This window comes from Mauremys reevesii, linkage group 3 (assembly GCF_016161935.1).
Source record: "Mauremys reevesii isolate NIE-2019 linkage group 3, ASM1616193v1, whole genome shotgun sequence".
Taxonomy (NCBI): Eukaryota; Metazoa; Chordata; order Testudines; family Geoemydidae; genus Mauremys; species Mauremys reevesii.
Window position 1 is genome coordinate 165183280 of NC_052625.1, and position 20223 is coordinate 165203502.

At 42.3% G+C, this 20223-nt stretch overlaps 1 protein-coding gene across 4 annotated transcripts in view; it reads right to left on the reverse strand.

The window, feature by feature from the left end:
* AGPAT5 (1-acylglycerol-3-phosphate O-acyltransferase 5) overlaps positions 1-20223 on the reverse strand; it is a 108060-nt gene that overhangs the window by 78898 nt on the left and 8939 nt on the right. Inside the window, exon 1 of one of the 4 annotated variants that reach the window (XM_039532488.1) lies at positions 9506-9528. The exons of the other annotated variants lie outside the window; for them this stretch is intronic. Within the exon in view, the coding sequence (XP_039388422.1) occupies positions 9506-9511 (6 nt within the window). The 5' untranslated portion in view covers positions 9512-9528. Of the gene's footprint in view, positions 1-9505; positions 9529-20223 lie in introns of those variants that run through there. 4 annotated transcript variants of the gene reach the window in all.

Consider the following 20223-nt stretch of genomic DNA (forward strand, 5'->3'; position numbering starts at 1 on the left):
TTAACTGATAAAAATCTGCACCTTATTTCTAGTCTGAATGTGTCTAGCATCAACTTCCAGCCATTGGATCCCATTATATGTTTGTCTGCTACACAGAAAAGTCCATTATGAATTTTTTGTGCCCCATGAATTGTGATCAAGTCACCACCTAACCGTCTCTTGTTAAATTAAACAGTCTATCACTATCTGGCATGTTTTTCAATTCTTTAATCATTCTTGTGGCTCTTCGAACCTTTTCCAATTTATCAACATTATTTTTGAATTGTAGACACCAGAACTAGACAGTATTCCAGCAGCAGTCACCGCAGCGTAAATACAAAGAGGGAATAATCTCTAACTTTTATTTGCTATTCTCCTGTTTATACCATCCCAGGATAACATTAGCCCCTTTGGTCACTGCATTACACTAGAAATTTTAAATTTAATTTTAAAATGTTAATGCCATCTGTAGATATTACACATTGTTCAGGAACAAAGCAACAGTTTAGGGGCCTGATTCTACAACTCATTTACAGGAATTCCACTGAAATCATAAATCATCTAGTTTGTGAAACTAAACTTTGTCTTTTTAGTGTGGGAGCATAATGTAGTAAATCTTATTCCATTGGCAATTTAGTGATAGAAAGGCCAGGAAGGTATCATTTGATTTGTAAAAATTCACAGAATCATAATTTCAATGGTGTTACCCTCTGCAGAGTGCTGGGGGAACTTGCTGTCCCCATCTCCCAGCTCCAGATCCTCTGGTTGGTGAAAATTTTAATAATACAATTTAGTTGGAAATGGATCAAATTGGGTATTATTCAAAAGTCCTTTCTCCCATGAATGCAATGGTATAAAATGCGACAAGCCTAGAATAATTATGTAGCTATATATTTGAGAAGATGTTTTCTTTTTTAAATCAACTTTTTAAAAATATACTTTAACACTGGGATGGTTTACTTACATAAAATAGACATTGATTTTTGGTCATTCTAGGGAAGTTAGCCTTGACATGTAGGCCTGAAAACATTTATTCAAATCAAAGTCATCATCAGTGTCGTCTTAGTCTAGGGCACCACTGCTAGACACGTTGTCACACGGATCATCATCCACACTGCATATCAGTGATTGTCTCAGCTATTCCAAGCATCTTCTGAGCAAGAAAAGTCTTCGGAGGCTAATCAAATGCTTTCCAGAAAAAGATAATTTGGTTTTCCAGCCAACCTTCCAGTAGTTTCATATCCTGAAAGGATGTGGTAAAAATTTTCTTGAACATATATTTACATAATTGTTTAGATTTGTCATGTTTGGTACCATTGTATTCATGGGAGAAAGGATTTTTAATAATACCCACTGCGACTGATGGCACTGTATTATCAAAATTTCCACTAACACCTAAATTCCCTCTAAGATGCATGGCCGCCCAGCAGTCTATTCAGTGCCGCGCACTTCAGGTGCCCCTATCCTCACTGCCCTTGCCCTCTGCCTTGGAGCCCCTGGCTAGCTGCTCCCGGGAGCGTTCTGCCTGCTGTGCAGAGCTGGGGGAGGCGCACTGATGTCAGGGAGTCCTCCTCCTCTGCCCCTGTACCCCATCAGCACAGAGCCGGGGGGGGGAGAGGGAGGGAGATGATATGACACGGCTCAGGAGTGGGATGGAGCTTGCTGGTAGCTGCTGCTGTGTCTGAACAAGCAGGCTTCAGAGTGGTGAGTGTTGATCTACTTAAAGGGGCAGCACATGTCTCTCTCTCTCTCTCACAAACACACACACACACACACACAGAGTGTGTGTCTGTCTTTCACACTCACCTCCCAACACATACTCGTATTATTGTTGTTGTTACTTCTTGATACTTCATGCAATACACATATATTCTCTGTAATATTATTCTTTCAAAGTGTGTTATTTTAGTGTTTTGATTGGTCTATGCATTTCATAATTTTTATTTCCCTCTTATGCTTAAATTTAATTCTGTGAGTAGTGAGTTCTAAAATGCCTAATCTGTCCTGGCTGGAATAATTATCCCTATGGTAACTTTTTAAAAATATATATTATATCTAGGTTTTTTGTTTCTACTGGTGGCGCACACCCGCACATTACCTCGAAATGGTGCACATAACAAAATTAATTCAATACATAGATGGAAAAAATTAGAAGGAACATTGACCAAGACCTGGAGCTAGGGGAAAACAAAGGGCAGCAAATCTCCACTGGCCATGCTACAGAGGGTGATATCATTGAAATTATGATTCTGTAGGTTTTTCTGAATCAAATGACACGCTTCTTGGCCAAGATAATGCTTCAGATGAGGAGGGAAAACCCTAGCTAAATCCATCCCTAAGAACAAACACTTATGCAGAAGGTCACTGAACAGTACCAGCTATTTCACAACATTTAAGTCTTGCAAGAATAAGAAACAAAAACTGTATATTACCACTAACCTTGTACAACAAAAGAGGGATAAATTTACAGAAAAATCCAGTGGGAAACAAATATTTTAAAAAACAAGGTTTTAGTGCCTCCCTTACTCCCCCCAAACCCTACACCAATACCGAGATACACGATTGACTTTTGACTAAATTCATTTTTCTAATTTATTAAAAAACAAACAGTACTGTTTCCAAAGATAGCATCCTATACTATAGCTAGGATTATCCACCACGTCCAAGAGGAAATCTGCATTATTTATTTCTTCAGAGTTGGATCTTTCCCTATAATTAATTTTTTATAATCCCAGTTTGGTAAAGCACCTTTATGTTACTTTGAAAAAAATCTATTTAGAAAAAGTGAGTACTCCATGTCCGTAACAGTTTTTCCATATACATGACCAAAGAAAAATTGATTTATTCAAGACACATGTTAAACACAAAATACAGCTATATTCAATAAAAGAGATGCATTGTTTAGCTATCTAGATAAAATCAATCTTTTCCTGTTTTGAACTGAAGAGAATATTTCCAGCCTTTTTTTACCTCTTATTTTATAAATGAGAAAGAGAGGATCCAAATACTGTCAAGTCTTGAAGGACAGGATGGCTCAGGTTAACAGGATGTAAAGACTTTCACTTCTAGGTCACCGATTTCAATTTGGCCCATTTCAGTGATGAGCAAAAGGTTGTTACCATCTGACAGCTGTTTGGTGGCCTTAGTGAACTGAATTTAGACACTCATCCGCTAGGAACTGCACTGAAACTACATCATGTAAGTCCTCATTAGCCTTGTTGGCAAGAAGAACCTGATGGAAATTACAGGGCCACCCTCTCACTCTAAGAGGTCTGAGTTGAGACACACAGCAGGGCACAGTTGAGAAGCTTGCACTGTTGTCACTCCTGTCGGTCTACTCCTTTGGATGGATAACTTTTGTTTTCAGTGCTGTGTACCTAGCATTTTCATGGGAACTAAACATAGGACTAGTGGAGACTTCAAGGACTCTATGGAACAGAAATAAAATTTTTATTAAAGTGAATGTTTGAAATGAAATATACACGAGTTAAGAGGGAAGGTACTGTACATCTGGGGTCAGGCTTGGGTTATGGGGGGTTACAGATATCATTTGCAAGGATGAAAAGATACATACATATCGCATAACCGGCAAAGACCCAGATTGGGGTGCAAGGGTTTTTAAACTGTCAGTGGATAAGTGGGCTTGGGTACGCCACCCATGGAATGAATAAGGAATCCAAGTCAGTATCGGTGTCGCAGATAAGTACATGGGTGGGGTGTGTCCCTTGGTCCGTCAGGGAAGGAAGTGGGTTATTTCCCTGGTGGGCGGTCTCGCTTACACACTTTCCTTAGCAAGTTCAGCTGAAAAGTCTCACAAAGACCTTAAAAGATGGCTCTAGAAAGTACATTATAAAAAACTGTCTTCAAAACAGTCTAATATGATCCATAGCAGATAGCAAAAAAAAAAAAAATGTAATTTCTGACTCTTCGACATTGTGGATTAGCTATGACATATAACTGGTATACAGATAGAGGCAGGAGTTCCTGACTGGGGGTCTTGAAAACCCTGACTAGACCTAATGCTCAGAGATGGATTTTGAAAAATCTACTTGCCCATGACGAGTGTGGGAAGCTTTCCTCAGCAAGTGCCTTCAACTTCTAGGCAATCTAGGCCTTCCTATGAACAATAAAGCCTAACATTTATGGTTGCAAAGTGAGATTAGTGTCAACAATGTAGTGCTATACTCTGAAGTCTGCAGACAGACAGCTCCAGCCTCCTTCCTGCTGCTTATAATTTTGCCAAGCTGCAGCAAAGTGAACTGATTAGTCTCGTCAATCCCAACAGCTTGAGGTGGGGAGAGGAGGCATGGGCTGTTGGTAGTTACACTGGAGAATACCTCCCACCCTCAGTCCAGCATTTCATATTAAACTTTGGCTAGTAAGTTTAGTCCTCTAACTACCAGTTAAAAGTGTTTAAGCCTTACGGATGCATTAGTGGGAGAGACCAGTGGCATAAGTAACAAGAGTACATTCTTGTGTGAGAGAGATTGAGGCAAATGGAGAAAGGGGGGGGGGGGGGGACGGACACTGAAGACAACATAGGAAGAGAAAAATAGCATAGTGAGCCCAGGAAAGGAAAGTAAGTTAAAGAGAAGAGCAATGTAGTGAGCTAAGTTTTTTAACCAGAAATTTGATTGACAATATAGAAAATACAGTAGACAACTGTTTTAGGCTTTAAATTGCAACTATATGACTGTTGGAGCATAGCAAGACACGAGAAGTAATTATTTTGCTTTACTCTGCGCTGATTAGGCCTCAACTGGAGTATTGTGTCCAGTTCTGGGAACCACATTTTCAGAAAGATGTGGAGAAATTGGAGAAAGTCCAGAGAAGAGCAACAAAAATTATAAAAGGTCTAGAAAACATGACCTATGAGGGAAGATTGAAAAAAATTGCGTTTGTTCAGTCTGGAGAAGAGAAGACTGGGAGGGGACATGATAACAGTTTTCTAGTACATAAAAGGTTGTTACAAGCAGGAGGGAGGAAAATTGTTCTTAACCTCTAAGGATAGGACAAGAAACAATGGGTTTAAATTGCAGCAAGGGAGGTTTAGATTGGACATTAGGAAAAACTTCCTAACTGTCAAGGTGATTAAGCACTGGAATAAATTGCCTAGGGAGATGTAGAATCTCCACCATTGGAGATTTTTAAGAGCAGGTTAGACAAACACCTGACAGGAATGGTCTACATAATACTTAGTCCTGCCATGAGTGCAGGGGACTGGACTAGATGACCTCTCAAGGTCCCTTCCAGTCCTACAAATCTATTTTTCACCCTGACTTTTATGCAAGTGTCTTGGTTAGTCAGTTTTGGTTATTTCAAAGCCCTGCTTGTAGTCTATGCAATATGACTTGCGGCCTACAGTCTAGCTCATCGATTTTTAAAACACCAGTTTGGTCACAGTCAAACCACCAGGTCACAGACGGAGGTTGCTAACTGATTAATGAGAGGGAAAGACAGTAACAGAAAATGTGGAAATAGCAGAAGTGCTAAATGCATATTTTGTTGCAGTTTTCACTAAAAAGGTTAGTAGCGATCAACATCTAACATGGTGAACACCTGTGAAAATGAGGTAGGATCTGAGGCTAAAATAGGGTACAGAACAAGTTAAAAATGACTTAGACAACTTAGATGCCTTCAAGTCACCAGGGCCTGATGAAATATATCCTAGAATACTAAAGAGCTGGCTGAGGAGATATCTGAGAGATTAGCGATTATGTTTGAAAACTCATGGAAGATGGGAGAGATTCCAGAAGACTGGAAAAGGGAAAATATAGTGCCAATCTATAAATAGAGTAAGGACAGCCCAGAGAATTACAGACCAGTCATCTTAACTTCAGAACCTGGAAAGATAATGGAGCAAACAACCAACCAATCAATTTGGAAACATGTAAAAGATAATATGGTGATAAGTAACAGTCAGCATGGATTTGTCAAGAACAAATCATGTCAAACCAATCTAATACCTTTCTTTGACAGGGTAACAAACCTTGTGGTTAGAGGGGAAGTGGTAGATGTGGTATATCTTGACTTTAGTAAGGCTTTTGATACTGTCTTGCATGACCTCCTCAAACAAACTAGCACAATACAGCTTACATGGATCTACTATAAGATGGGAGCATAACTAGTTGGAAAACCATTCCCAAAGAGTAGTTATCAGTGGTTCACAGTCAAGCTGGAATGGCATATCAAGTGGGGTCCTGCAGGGATGAGTCCTAGGTCTGGTTCTGTTCAATATCTTCATCAATGATTTAGATAATGGCATAGAGAAGTGGTCTCCAAACTTTTTATGCACATGATCACTTTTTGAATATAAGATCAACTACCCTGCCCCTTCCCCGAGGCCTGGCCCCGCTCACTCCATTCCTCCCTCCCTCCCCTCCATCGCTTGCTCTCCCCCACCCTCACTCACTTTCACTGGGTTGGGGCTGAGGGGTTTGGAATGTGGGAGGGGGCTGAGCCTGGGACAGAGGGTTGGAGTGCAGAAGTGAGGGGTGCAAGCTCTGGGAGGGAGTTTGGGTGCAGGGGTCATATGGTCACACTGCACGTAATCTCATATAATCCACTGGACATTTCGTGAATTTTACTTTTTATTAGTGTCTTTTGTGGTTTATAGATCCAAAATCCTTCAGGGATTGTCACAAATCAGTGTAACATTCACAACTATGGGGTGTGCATTGGCTGAGCCTGGGTGCAAGAATGAGGGGTGCAAGCTCTGGGAGTGAGTTTGGGTGCAGGAGGGGGCTCCATGCAGGGGCAGAGTGTTGGGGTGCAGGAGAGGGTGAGGGGTGTGAGCTCTGGGAGGTAGTTTGGTGCAGGAGGTGGCTTGGGGTGGTACAGGGGATTGGGGTGCAGGCTCTGGGAGGGAGTTTGGTGCAGGAGGAGATTCTGACCTAGGGCAGAGGGTTGGTGGGCGGGGTGGGGTTGTAGGCTGCAGGTGCTTACCACAAGTGGCCTCAGCTGGTGGTAAAGCCAAGTTCAGGCAGGCTACCTGCTGTGGTCCCACACCGCTCCCAGAAGCAGCTGGCTCCTGACACGTCTCTGTGGCCCCTGGGAGGGAACCAGCCAATGGGAGCTGCGGGGATAGTGCTGGGGGCGAGGGCAGCACATGGAGACCCGCTGCCCCCCCTGCCCCCCACACACACGCCCGGGCCGCAGAGATGTGCCAGCAGCCAGCTGCTTCCAGGAGCGGCGTGGGGCCATGGCAAGCAGGCAGCCTACCTGAGCCCAGCTGCGCCACTAGACTTTTAGCAGCCTAGAGATCGTGATCGACTGGCAGAGGCTCCAGGATCGACCAGTGGACCGCAATCGACGGATTGGTGACCACTGGCATAGAGAGTATACTCATAAAATTTGTGAACAATACCCACGCTGGGCAGGGTTGCAAGTCCTTTGGAGGATAGGATTAAAATTCAAAATCATCTGGACAAACTGGAGAAATAGTCTGAAATAAACAGGATGAAATTCAGTAAGAACAAATGCAAAGTACTCCACTTAAGAAGGAACAATCAGATGCACATACACAAAATGGGAAATGACTGCCTAGGAAGGAGTACTGGAGAAAGGGATCTGGGGAATATAGTGGATCACAAGCAAAATACAAGTTAACAGTATAACACTGTTGCAAAAAAAGTGACTATCATTCTGGAATGTATCAGCAGGCATGTTGTAAGCAAGACACGTGAAGTAATTCTTCCACTCTATTCCACACTAATAAGGCCTCAATTGGAGTATTGTGTTCAGTTCTTGGCACCACATTTCAGGAAAGATGTGGACAAACTGGAGAAAGTCCGGAGAACAACAAAAATGATTAAAGATCTATAAGATCTAAAGATCTAGACCTATGAGGTAAGACTGAAAAAACTGGGTTTGTTTAGTGTGGAGAAGACTGAGGAGGGACATGATAACAGTTTTCTAGTATATAAATGGTGGTTGTGCATAAGGAGGAGGATGAAAAATTGTACTTAACCTCTGAGGATAGGACAAGAAGCAGTGGGCTTAAACTGCAGCAAGGGAGGTTTAGGTTTGGACATTAGGAAAAACTTTCTGTCAAGGTAGTTAAGCACTGGAACAAATTGCCTAGGGAGGCTGTGTAATCTCTGGCATTGGAGGTATTTAAGAACAGGTTAGACAAACACCTGTCTGGAACGTTCTAATTATTACTTAGTTCTGTCTTGAGTGCAGGGGGTTGGACTAGATGACCTATTGTGGTCCCTTTCAGTCCTACACTTCTATGATTAACAGAATATGTGAGATCATTTCATTTAGGCAAATATTTAAAGAATAATAATAAAAAAGCTTTGCACATAGGAAACTCCATATATACTAAAGAAAATAAAACAGGTCTCAATTATATTCTAGGTACAAATGCTCAGAGGAGAGGTCTATCACAATAGGCAAATCTTCATTAGTAGAAGAGCCCTGGAGGTCAGTCCCAACAGGTTAACCGGCTGCAGTGTCAGTTGCAGAAATTGTTCCCCAATGTAAAAGGAAACTGGATAACATAAGGCTGGTCATACTGGGTCAGACCAACAGTCCATCTAGCCCAGTATCCTATTTTACGACAGTGGCCAATGCCAGATGCAGAGGGAGTGAACAGAACAGGGCAATTTATCAAGTGATCCATACCTGTCATCCAATCCCTGCTTCTAGCAGTCAGAAGTTGAGACACCCAAAGCTTGAGGCAGCGTCCCTGACCATCTTAGCTAATGGCCACTGATATACCTATCCTCCATGAATTTATCTAATTATTTTTTGACCCAGATTATACTTTTGGCCTTCACAACTACTCTTGGCAATGAGTTCCACAGGTTGACTGTGTGTTTGTGAAGTACTTCCTTTTGTTAGTTTTAAACCTGTTGCCTGTTAATTTTGTGGGGTGACTCCTGGCTCTTGTGTAATGTGAAGTGGTAAATAACACTTCCCTATTCCCTTTCTCCACACCATTCATGATTTTATAGACCTCTAATATTCCCTCTTGATCATCTCTGTTCTAAGCTGTACAGTCCCAGTCTTTTTAATTTCTCCTCATATGGAAGCTGTTCCATACCCCTAATCATTTATGTTGTCCTTTTCAGTACTTTTTAAAAAATCAAATATATATTTTTTGAGATGAGGTGATCAGAACTGCATGCAGTATTCAAGATGTGGGCATACCATGGATTTATACAGTGGCATTATAATATTTTTGTCTTATTATCTATCTTTTTCCTAATGGTTCTAACATTCTGTTAGCCTTCTGGATGGCAGCTGCACATTAAAATACACAATAAGTAACAGTCTTCTCCTCTTTGACGCTATTCCAGCACCAAGCTAAGTGTTTTGCACCATGCTCCTTTTACAGAAGGAAAGGGCGGACTGTGTAATCAGAAAGTTACATAAGGTTTCAAGTACACTGGGAATGGCAATTAGAGAGGAAGAGAAATTGCAAGTATAAAAATACTAGCAGGGTTACTCTCCCTCCTGTCCATAGGTGAAAAAGAAATAGGAAACAGTCAAGGGTTAAAGAAGTCATAGAAATACACACCAGCATTTCTCCTCCAAACAACCACAGGATCCTATTGTTTTCAATCTTCCACTACCCACATCTCCCAGCTCTGTGTTGTCATCTCCTCCTTTTCCTGTGTTACTAATTTAAGATTGTGAGGTCTCTGGCACCAGGACTCCTTTGTTATCTGTTTAGCGAAGTGGCACTGAAACATAACAATAACAGGGACTAGGCTAAAGAGAGTGAGAAAACAGTGTCTGAGTAGTGAGCTGAAGAAAAAGAGAATAAACCAGATAGAAAAAGCCAGCTGTCCATGCAAGTTAATATCTGGTTATTCACTCTTCCTGCACAGTGGTAGGTTTCAAGTGCTGCCTGATCTCCCTTTTGTGTATATATAAAGGTTATTATGTTTCTATAAAGAGATACTTGTACCAATCCAATTTCCATTGAAGTTCCTGGAAATGTTCCTATTTACTTCAATGGAAAGTGGATCAGGTCCTTTTAAACTATCAGATCTAATAAAGGGTAAAGATTTAACTAGTGCTGTCAACTAATTGCAGTTAATGCATACAATTAATGCAAAACAAATTAACTAAATTACAAAAATAGTCATGATTAATCACAGTTTTAATTGCACTGTTAAGCAATAATAAAATACCAATTTAAAATGATTATAAATATTTTCAATACATAAAATACATTTTCAAATATATTGATTTAAATTACGACACAGAATTCAGTGTAGTGCTCACTTTATATTATTTTTACTGCAAATATTTGCACTGTAAAAAAAGATAAACAAAATAAATATTTTTCAATTCACTGAGATTGCAACTATTTTTTTTAAATCTCGTGAGTGTGACTTTTTAAAAAAGTCATTAGCCTAGCTTCAACCCAAAAAAGTACATTAGTATTGTACAATAACAGCCCAAATAACTACAGCTTATGATACTGTAGTTTTTGGCTGTGAGCTCTTTGGGGCAGAGCCCAGCTCATTTTAATACAACACCTACCACGAAGAGACTCCAATACAGTAAGTTTGGGGACAGTAGTTCATTTCTTTCTTTCTTTCTTTTAAAATGGAAATTGATTAGCATGGAGATATTTTTGTAGCCGTGTGCCCTGGCGTCTCACCCACAAACCACCAAACGAACTGTAAGGTATGCATTCAGAAACCAACATACACTGTGTGTGTACTGAGGTCCTGTGATGTTACTGCTCTTATAAAAGGATTTACTGGAGGAAACAAATAACTATTTATAACCATTCTGATGTCAGTTTTATTTACTATTAAATCACAACAGCTTCTGTATAGTTATGTTTGAGGTTGTTCAAATTTTTACTTAAACAAAAAAAAATCCTGTTTTTTTTGGCTCCTTTCTGTCTTTCCTACTTAAGTCAGTTGATGAGAAGAATAGTCCATACTGGGCTTCTCAGCAGAAGTAGTTCAGACCACAGAGCTTCTCCTTCATTTGACTGTAATGGGGCTTAAGAGAGAATGCTACTGCAGGTGTTGGAACACAGAACTCGCTCTCTCTCTCTCAAGTACTTCTATGGCCCCCAATACCACAGGATCTGAACATCTCACAACCTTTCCATGTATTTATCCTCACAATACCCCTGTGAGGTAGGGAAGTATTATTATCCCCATTCTCCCCCTCACATGGGTAACTGAGGAACAGAGAAACTGAATGACTTGTTACACAGGACATCTGTGGCAGAAGAGGGATTTTAACTCAGGTCTTCCAGTCCACAGGCTAATGCACTTACCACTGGACCAGTGCTTCAAGAGCAACAAAATATTCTCTCTTCTCTCCCCCCCCACCCTCCAAGTATTGTTCAAACCCCCATCTAACAGGAGAGATGAAAGGAGAGGGAAGGAAAGAATCCTTTAATTTTTTAGTCCATTAATTTGAGGAGAACTAGGTAAGTTTATGGAGGATAGATCCATCAATGGCTATTAGCCAGGATGGACAGGAATGGTGTCCCTAGCCTCTGTTTGCCAGAATCTGGGAATGGGTGACAGGGGATATATCATTTAATGATTACCTGTCTATTCATTCCCTCTGAAGCACCTGGCATTGGCCACTATCGGAAGACAGGATACTGGGCTAGATGGACCTTTAGTCTGACCCAGTATGACTGTTCTTATTTTCTTAAGAAAAGGCAACTCCAAACTTCTTGGCTTTAAATAATATTTTTTCCTGAAAAAAATCCTTTACATTCACATATATTTTTATACAACTGCTTAATACGATATGAAGTATAGCAATATGGTGGGCAAAGAGACTTCATGGTCACAATGTGCAATTTCCTGGTTTGAAAGCCTCATCAGACAATGAGGTCACAGTTTACATCCAATCCAGATTACTAGCGCAGGTAATTCACTCAGAAATAGAGTGCACTTGTGTGTTCTGTTTGCCTTCAGGGGAGGAAACTGTTGCCAAACCCCAGAGACTGAACTTCACAGGAACCTTGTAGAGAGCCTTATGCATAATTTAAGATGTCTGAGAAATCCTTTACTTGGCTGTATTGAGAGGCAGAGGATTTAATAAAAAGATATTTTGATTTATTTTATTTCCTCTGTCTAGAAATGATATTTAGAGCTATCAATTTACTATTTTGTTTACTCTGATTATGTAATTTGATGTATAGTACTAAACTTCCGTAACTCAACTGTTTGCCCTGACTTTTATTCTTACACCCTAATCCTGCAAACATTTACATACCTGAATATTCACTCTGAAGTCAATGAGATTACTCCCGAGCATAAAATTAGGCACCTGTTGAAGTTTTTGTTGGACTAAAATATAAAGACTTGCTCCACTAGTTTCCCCACCTGAATTAAACAGGAACATCTGACATAGTCATGAATGTGTCTTGAGTTTGAATTGCAAAGGATCTGATCTAGTCTTGCCAGCAGGTGCTATTCCTAGCTAAAAGGAATCATTGACATTTTAAAAGGAAATAGGATTATTTTAGTCAGCCAAAGAAAACATACAAAAATAATTGTAATAAAATAGTATTATAAATGGCACAAAAATGTAGTTTTAGAGTCTTTCATTCTGCTCATATTTCTCTGACTACGTATATTTTTAGTATTTGACCCTAAAAATATAAACTTTCAAATATTCAGGCCTTAAATTATAGTAGCCTACCCATCTAGAATCATAAAACTTGTATTAAAATGGGTATAAAGATATTTCCACAGCAGATAACCCATTGGAAGGGGAAAATGTAAAGTGAAAAAAGGCTCATTATCTTCATCTTACTGAAAAAAACAAGAGGCAGGTGATAACAGTAGGAAAGACTTATTTTATAAATATTAAACCACTAATTTCAGTTATCTAAGTTCACAAGAGGAAAGCTAGCTACAGAAGTATTTACTTGCTGTGCCTACATACAGCAGCCCAAGAAAAATATAAAACGCAGTCCTGAGTTTCTTTTAACAACACTTTTTTGCCTAAATAGTCTTAAAGTGCTTTACTGACCCCAGTTTAGAGATGGGAAAACGAAGCGAGAAAAAAACAAAATGTTCAGAAATATCCACTAATTTTGTGTACTAAATTGAGGCCTTTTTTGGAGATACTGAACAACCACATGCCAAATATCTTCAAGTAATTTCAATTAGTGGACACTTTTTAAAATAAAGGCTCAACTGGCCTGCCCCAGGCCGCACAGTTGGGACTGGAGTCCCATAGAGAGTGAGGCCTAGTCTACAGTACAAAGTTAGGTCTACCGAAGATGGCTTGCATCGTCGAAGCTGTGCATGTATCTACACTTACATTTGTCTCCCACTGATGTAAGCTTTTCCTACATCGTAACACCACTCCCCAAGAGTGCTGAACTATGGTCAATATACTGAGGTTGACACCATGCAAATGCAGACGCTGTGTTACTTATGTCAATCCTAATAGTCCTCCAGCAGCTGTCCCACAATGCCCAACACTGACTGCTCTGGTTACAATTGTGAACTCCACTGCCCAGAGGTCACGGAAACCAGAAGCCTTTTAAAACCCTGTGAATTTTTGAAATGCCTTGCCCAGCTTGGACAGCACACCTAGCAGCTCTTCCTTGCCATGCACGACTTCCCAGCTGACCATGCTAGCTACATGCTCCAGATGTGCTCTGGACTGGAATAGAAAGGATCTCCTGGGCCTGTGGGGAGAAGAGAGAATGCAAGCACAGCTCCTGACCAGTCATAGAAACATGGAAAACTACAAGCAGATTGCACGGGGGATGCAAGAGAAGGAGTACAACAGCAGGGATCAGCAGCAGTGCCATGTGACAGTGAAGAGACTTTCAGAAATCTCAAAAGGCCAGGGAAGCCAACAGTCAATCCAGTGCCAAGCCACAGACCTGCCACTTTTACAAAGAGCTGCATACCTACCACCAGCACACAACCGATATTTCCACGAAGCTTAAGTCACAGGCTCATGGCATGAACGAGGAGGAAGAGGCCATGTCATGAGCCAGGACCTGTTTGAGACTCCACCGCAGTCCAGTCAGTCCTGGCAGTTGAGCATGGGTGAGCCCAATGCAGGAAAGGAACTTTGGCTAAGTGTGTAAATTTATTTCCCATTACAGTGATGGCACCCCCAACTTAGCAGGACACAGCCATCAACTTTTCATTAATTTACTTGTACTAGAAGAGAGAGCAGTAGAACAAAGAGAGCATTGTCATCTGCTTTTCATTCCTCTGTAGAGATAGGTAAGGGAGGGGCCATGCGGAGCACTTTGTTTATATACAGGTATGTCCCTTGAATCTACCTGAAAGATCTTGATGAAATTTTCATGAAGGTACTCTGCAATCCTCCCCAGAAGGATTCTAGGATGACAGCCCTATTTCTTCCTCCACAGTAGGACACTTTCCCATGCCAGTCAGCGATAACTTTGGCAGGAAACATTCCAGTAAAAAGGGCCTGGGTGGCTTCGGGATGCCCGTAGCAGCTGTGTGCTCTCTGCCTTTGTTACCCTCTGGAGTGAGATATCAGCTAAAGTCACCACAGCCTATGGAAAATGGTGCCAATATTCAGTGCCATTGCCCTATAATCATAGTTTCATGTAATCAAGCAATCCCCTCATTTCCCTCACCACTGGTCACCCACAGTCACCATGGCTGGTGCAATGGTGCCATGCTCAAGCACTCCAAGCAGAAGTATATAATAACCAGGTCTTGTTTAAAACTTTAGGGAAGCAAGGGAAGGGAGTTCTGAATCTTAACTTTCACTTTCCATTGTGACTATACTGACAATCATAGCTCTGTGTGTTTTATCTGTAGCTGCCGCTGTTGAGGCCTTGAGGGGTTCCCAGGGAATGCCTGTGTCAGAAAAGGAGGAGAAAGAAGATGACTTCGGATGACATGTTCAGTGAGATTCTGTAAACCAGGGCTGCATCAGATCATGAGCAGAGGGCCTGGAGGATGAATAACACAAACTATATGGAGAAGGAAACATCAAACAGGAGAAAGGTTCAAGAGGCCCCACAGGAAAAGAAGAGAGAGCTTCACCAGGACATAATGGGGCTCCCCTGGCAGCAAGCACAGATGCTGCAGACTCTTTTGGATAAATAGGATCATCAGTTCCAGGCTCACCTCCCTTTGCAGTTCCTGGAGAACTGCAGTATAGCACCTCCCTACACCCCAACCCCTCCAACATTCCACGTGGCATCAAGGGCTGCATCCCTTCCCTACTGCTTTACACCAGAGAACATACAGGAGAATCACAACCTCACATACACTGAACTGTGAGAGCTATGACTGATGTATTTGTAGCTAAAATGAACATGAATGTTCCTTCCTCTTCTTTACGCTCTGTTCCATAAATGTATTAAGGTTTTAATGTATATGCTTTTAACTTGCACAGAATTTTTTAGGTGTTTTTGCTACTCAATAAAATTCTATTGTTTGGAAAATAATTCATCTTTATTAGTTCCCAACATATGCTGCAGAGTGCCTAATGGTAGTGAGAGCACCCACTAGTTGTTTAACACACTGGGACACAACTCATAGGATCAGTGGCAAACACAGTGTAATAATCATAATTGGACAGCAAGCGCCACAAAATTAATATGTGCATTGTCAGTGTTATATTCACAGATGTGCACTAAGCACCAAACAATTCCTAACAGGTGCCCAAATTGCAGGGTCAGGTAGAGCACTGTACACTGCGATGCATTATTGTGGCTCGCTGTTAAAATGCTCTTTCAAGTGCCTTATAGCTCTGCATTGAGTTCTTCTGATGGCCCTTATGTCTGGCTGTTCAAACTCAGCAGACGGCCATTCCACCTCCGCCCACCACCCTGGCAACAATTTTTCACATTTTTCACCGCTGCCAACCATGTCATAGGTCTCACCCCCACTTAGAGCTGTTGGGTTCCAATGTGGGGACCTGCACTGGTTTCCCTCTAAACTAAAATCCTAGTTTAGATCTAGTAAAAGCTGCCACCACTCAATCAGGTACGTGGATTGAGACACAGTCCTTCCCCAAAATCCTAGGGGATTCCAAGAGCCCCAAATCCATGGAGTTCTTACACCCAGGAGAAATAAACCATTCCCCCCTGCTTCCTCCCCCCTCCCTTTTCCTAGGAGAGACATCGGGATTTAACTACAGAGGGATACCTCCCCCTCCCCTTTCCCTGAGAATCCACCCAAAGAAAGATCAACCAAGTCCTTAATAGAAAAGAATTTATTAAAGAATAAAAAGAAAAGTCACTGTCTCTGTAACCAAATTGGAACAATATACAGGGTCTAAACTTATCAATTTCTGGAGAGAATTCCCCCTCCCTTCTTTCTCAGTAAAAGCAATCACAGTACAGACTTAAAGAAATTCTATAGCAAAACACAGAATTGCAAATACAGAAATAAAAGTATAAGGATACTAGTTCCTTGCTAATACTCACTAGCTTGAATAGGAGAATTTATTGTAGAAACCTGGGAGGACTTGATTAAGATGTCTGGACTCTCTTAATTCCCAAGAGAAACTCGCTAAGAAAACAAAGAACAGGGAAAAAAAACTTCCCTCCACACGGATTTGAAAATAATCTTGTCCCTCATTGGTCCTCTGGTCAGGTGTCCACAGGTACTGCTTGTTAACCCTTTACAGGTAGACAAAAACCTTAACCCTTAACTAACTGTTTATGACATGCTCTTTCAAGTGCCTTATAGCTCTGCATTGAGTTCTTCTGATGGCCCTTATGTCTGGCTGTTCAAACTCAGCAGACGGCCATGCCACCTCCGCCCACCACCCTGGCAACAATTTTTCACCTTTTGCTTCACATATATTATGCAGGACACAGCAGACCACTATAACTATTGGAATATTTTTCTCACTGAGATCCAATCTTGTTAGTAAACAATTGAGTGTTCCTTTAATCTACCAAAAGTACATCCAACGGTCATTCTGCACCCGCTGAGCCAATATTTGAATCTTCCCTTGGTGCTATTAAGGTGGCCAGTGTATAGCTTCATGAACCAGGGGAGTAAAGGTAGGCTGGGTCCACTAGGATCACTATTGATGTTTCAACATCACGAATGGTAATCTGCTGGTCGAGGAAAAAGTCCAAGCTTGTAGCTTTCTTAACTGACCTATGTTCTTAAAGATGCAAGCATCATACAACTTCCTTGACCAGTGAACACTGATGTTGCTGGAGCATCCCGAGTGACCCACTAGCACTTGCGTAACCACAGAAAAATAGCCTCTCTGTTGACATACTCTGTGGCAAGGTGATCTGGTGCCAAAATAGTGAGAGGAGTGCTGTCTATTGCTCCACCGCAGTTCAGGAACTCCATTGCTGCAAAGCCATCCATTATGTCCTGCAAATTGCCGAGTGTCACAGTTTTGCATAGCAGGAGACGATTAATGGTCCTGTACCACTGCATGACAATGGCCCCCACAGTGGATTTTCCAACTCCAAAATGATTTCCTAATGACTGGTGGTAGCAACTCAGCATTGCAAGTTTCCATAGTGCAATCACCACTTGCTTCTCCACTATCAATGCAGCTTTCATTCTGGTGTTCCTGAGCTGGAGGGCTGGGGCAAACTCAGCACACAGATCCTGGAATGTGGCCCTTTGCATATGAAAGTTCTGCAGCCACTGATCATCATCCCACATCTGCATTATGATGCAATCCCACCAGTCAGTGCTCACTTCTCCACCCCAGAAGGAGAACTCCACCATTTGTAGCAGCTCTATGAATGCCACAGCAGTATGCCCTCCAGGAAATCATTGTGTTCCCCATAGCTCTTCTTGCGGTTCTACAAAAAACAAAGATTGTGCATCCTGTTCTTGCAAAGCTCATGACCATAGTGCAAAGCTGTACAGGCTCCATTCTTCTGTCCAAGATGGCACACGGTGATAAATCCTGTGTGGGTTCATGGGATTTTTAAAATAGGCGCAAAATTTATGGAATAGAGATGGCATTATGGGGTGGCGAAAATAGTATGATGGGGACTTGACCCCATAGTCCCAGTCACCACTGTTTCTGCCCTACTATGCATTACAAAAACTTACCAAAAGACAGTGTGTTGGACAGTGGCGAGTTGCATGCTGGGATACTTACCCATGGTGCACCGCACTGTGCATCAAAATAAGCACTCCTGGAGAATACACACATTGCTGACGCAAGGAGTCAAGCAAAAGTTTGCAGTCCTTACAGTGTGAGATTGATGGGAACATGAAAGCAATACACTCTTTAAGCAGGTCCTAATATAAATTACAAAAACATTGCACTTTCTAGAGAGGATTGCAGGTCCCTCAAGCACACACTGCAAATGTAAAGTGAGAGGAAATCTATTTACAAGCAGAAATTTCAGCTGAAACGTATTGCCTGGAAAGTGAACATCTTGATTGTTTAAAAACTTGAAACCACTTCCCTCCTAGAACAAGCTGTTCCAACTGACTTCATTAAGATAGAAAAAATGCCTGAAATATTCTCCCCTGTAATCCTGTAGAACAGTCATTCAAGACCTATGAAAAGTTGGGATTTCCTCAAAAGAGAGGTGTGACTCAAATGCAATGTAAGAACTATTTCCCAAGAACACACCTTCCTTTAATGAATAATTAGAATGCTAAAATTTTCAAAAGCGACACAACACTTAGGAGCCTAAATCACTTACGTGCTTTTTGAAAATGTTATCCTTAGTCCCTCCCCTAACAGCAAGAATCAGGGACATTCTGACAGACATCTTTAGGAGTTCTAGGTAGAGAAACACTTTTGTACAGGATCTTATAGTTAACCTCTCGCAAAGGACTTGAAGAGCACGCTGGTTAAATGCCATCTGTAACATTGTACAAATGTTTGTATAAAAGTATGCCCTAAACAAGGGGCGGGCAAACGTTTTGGCCTGAGGGCCACATCGAGTTTCCAAAATTGTATGGAGGGCTGGTTAGGGGAGGTTAGAGGCCCAGCCCCTGCCTTCTATCCAACCCCCCGTCCCCACACCTCTTGCCCTCTAATGGCTGCCCCAGGACCCCAGCCCCATCCATCCTCCCCTCTCCCCCCGCTGCCCCATACAACCCCTCCCCTTCCTGACTGCCCCTCAGGACTCCTACCCCATCCAACCAAACTTTTTGGCCTGAGGGCCACATCAAGTTTCCAAAATTGTATGGAGGGACAGTTAGGGGAGGTTAGAGGCCCAGTCCCCGCCCTCTATCCACCCCCCCCACCTCTCGCCCCTGACAGCTGCCCCAGGACCCCGGCCCCATCCATCTCTCTCTGTCCCCTCACTGCCCCCGCTGCCCCATACAACCCCCTCCTTCCTGACTGCCCCTCAGGACCCCTACCCCATCCAACCACATCTTCTCCGACTGCCCCCAGAATCCCTGACTCTGACTGCCCCCCACCGCTCCATCCAACCCCCCATCTTATTCCTGACTGTCCCCTTGGGACCCCTGCCCCCATTCAACCCCCCTGTTCTCCACCCTCCGACCGCCCCACCCCGATCCACGCCCTCGCTCCCTGACCACCACCTCAAACTCCCCTGCCCTCTATCCAACTCCCCCTGCTGCCTGTCCCCTTACCGTGCTGCCTAGAGCACCGGCAGCTGGCAGCGCTACAGCTGCGCCACTCAGAGCACCAGGACAGAGCCAGCCACGCCACCGCGCAGCACAGAGCACCAGGTCGAGCAGCGCAGCTGCAGAGCCGTGATCTGGCAAGAGCTTGCAGCCTCACCCCCAGAGAGCATTGCGCTGGTGACGCAGTGAGTTGAGGCTGCGGGGGAGGGGGAGCAGGAGGGGAGGGGTCGGGGGCTACCCTCCCGGGTCAGGAGCTCAGGGCTGGGCAAGAGGGTCCCGCGAGCCGTAGTTTGCCCAACTCTGCCCTAAACTCTTCTTATCAATAAATCATGAGGGATGGAAAAGGAAGATAGTGAAAATGCTCTTCTTTATTTTCAAAAGTGATTTTGAAGCCTAAATACTATTGACTTTCAGTGGAACTCAGGCTCCAAAGTTACTTCTGAAAATGTTATTTAAAATTTTTCAAAAGTGCTTTGCTTAGTTCGCCAACACTTTTCTGGTCTAACAGCAATGTGTGATTCTGTAAATGATATTCATGTTATAAACATGATGCAGTCTGAACTTTAATTTTTTAGTATACAGGCATACGTTCAAATAAGCAGAATTCACCCATGTATGAATGACTAATTTTAAACGCAAATCAAAATAACTTCAAACAAACTAGTCTTTCCCTCCAATACTTACGAGCATCCAGCTCCCTGTCTATTATAGTGGGGTTGCTTTCCACATACTGAGTGACAAA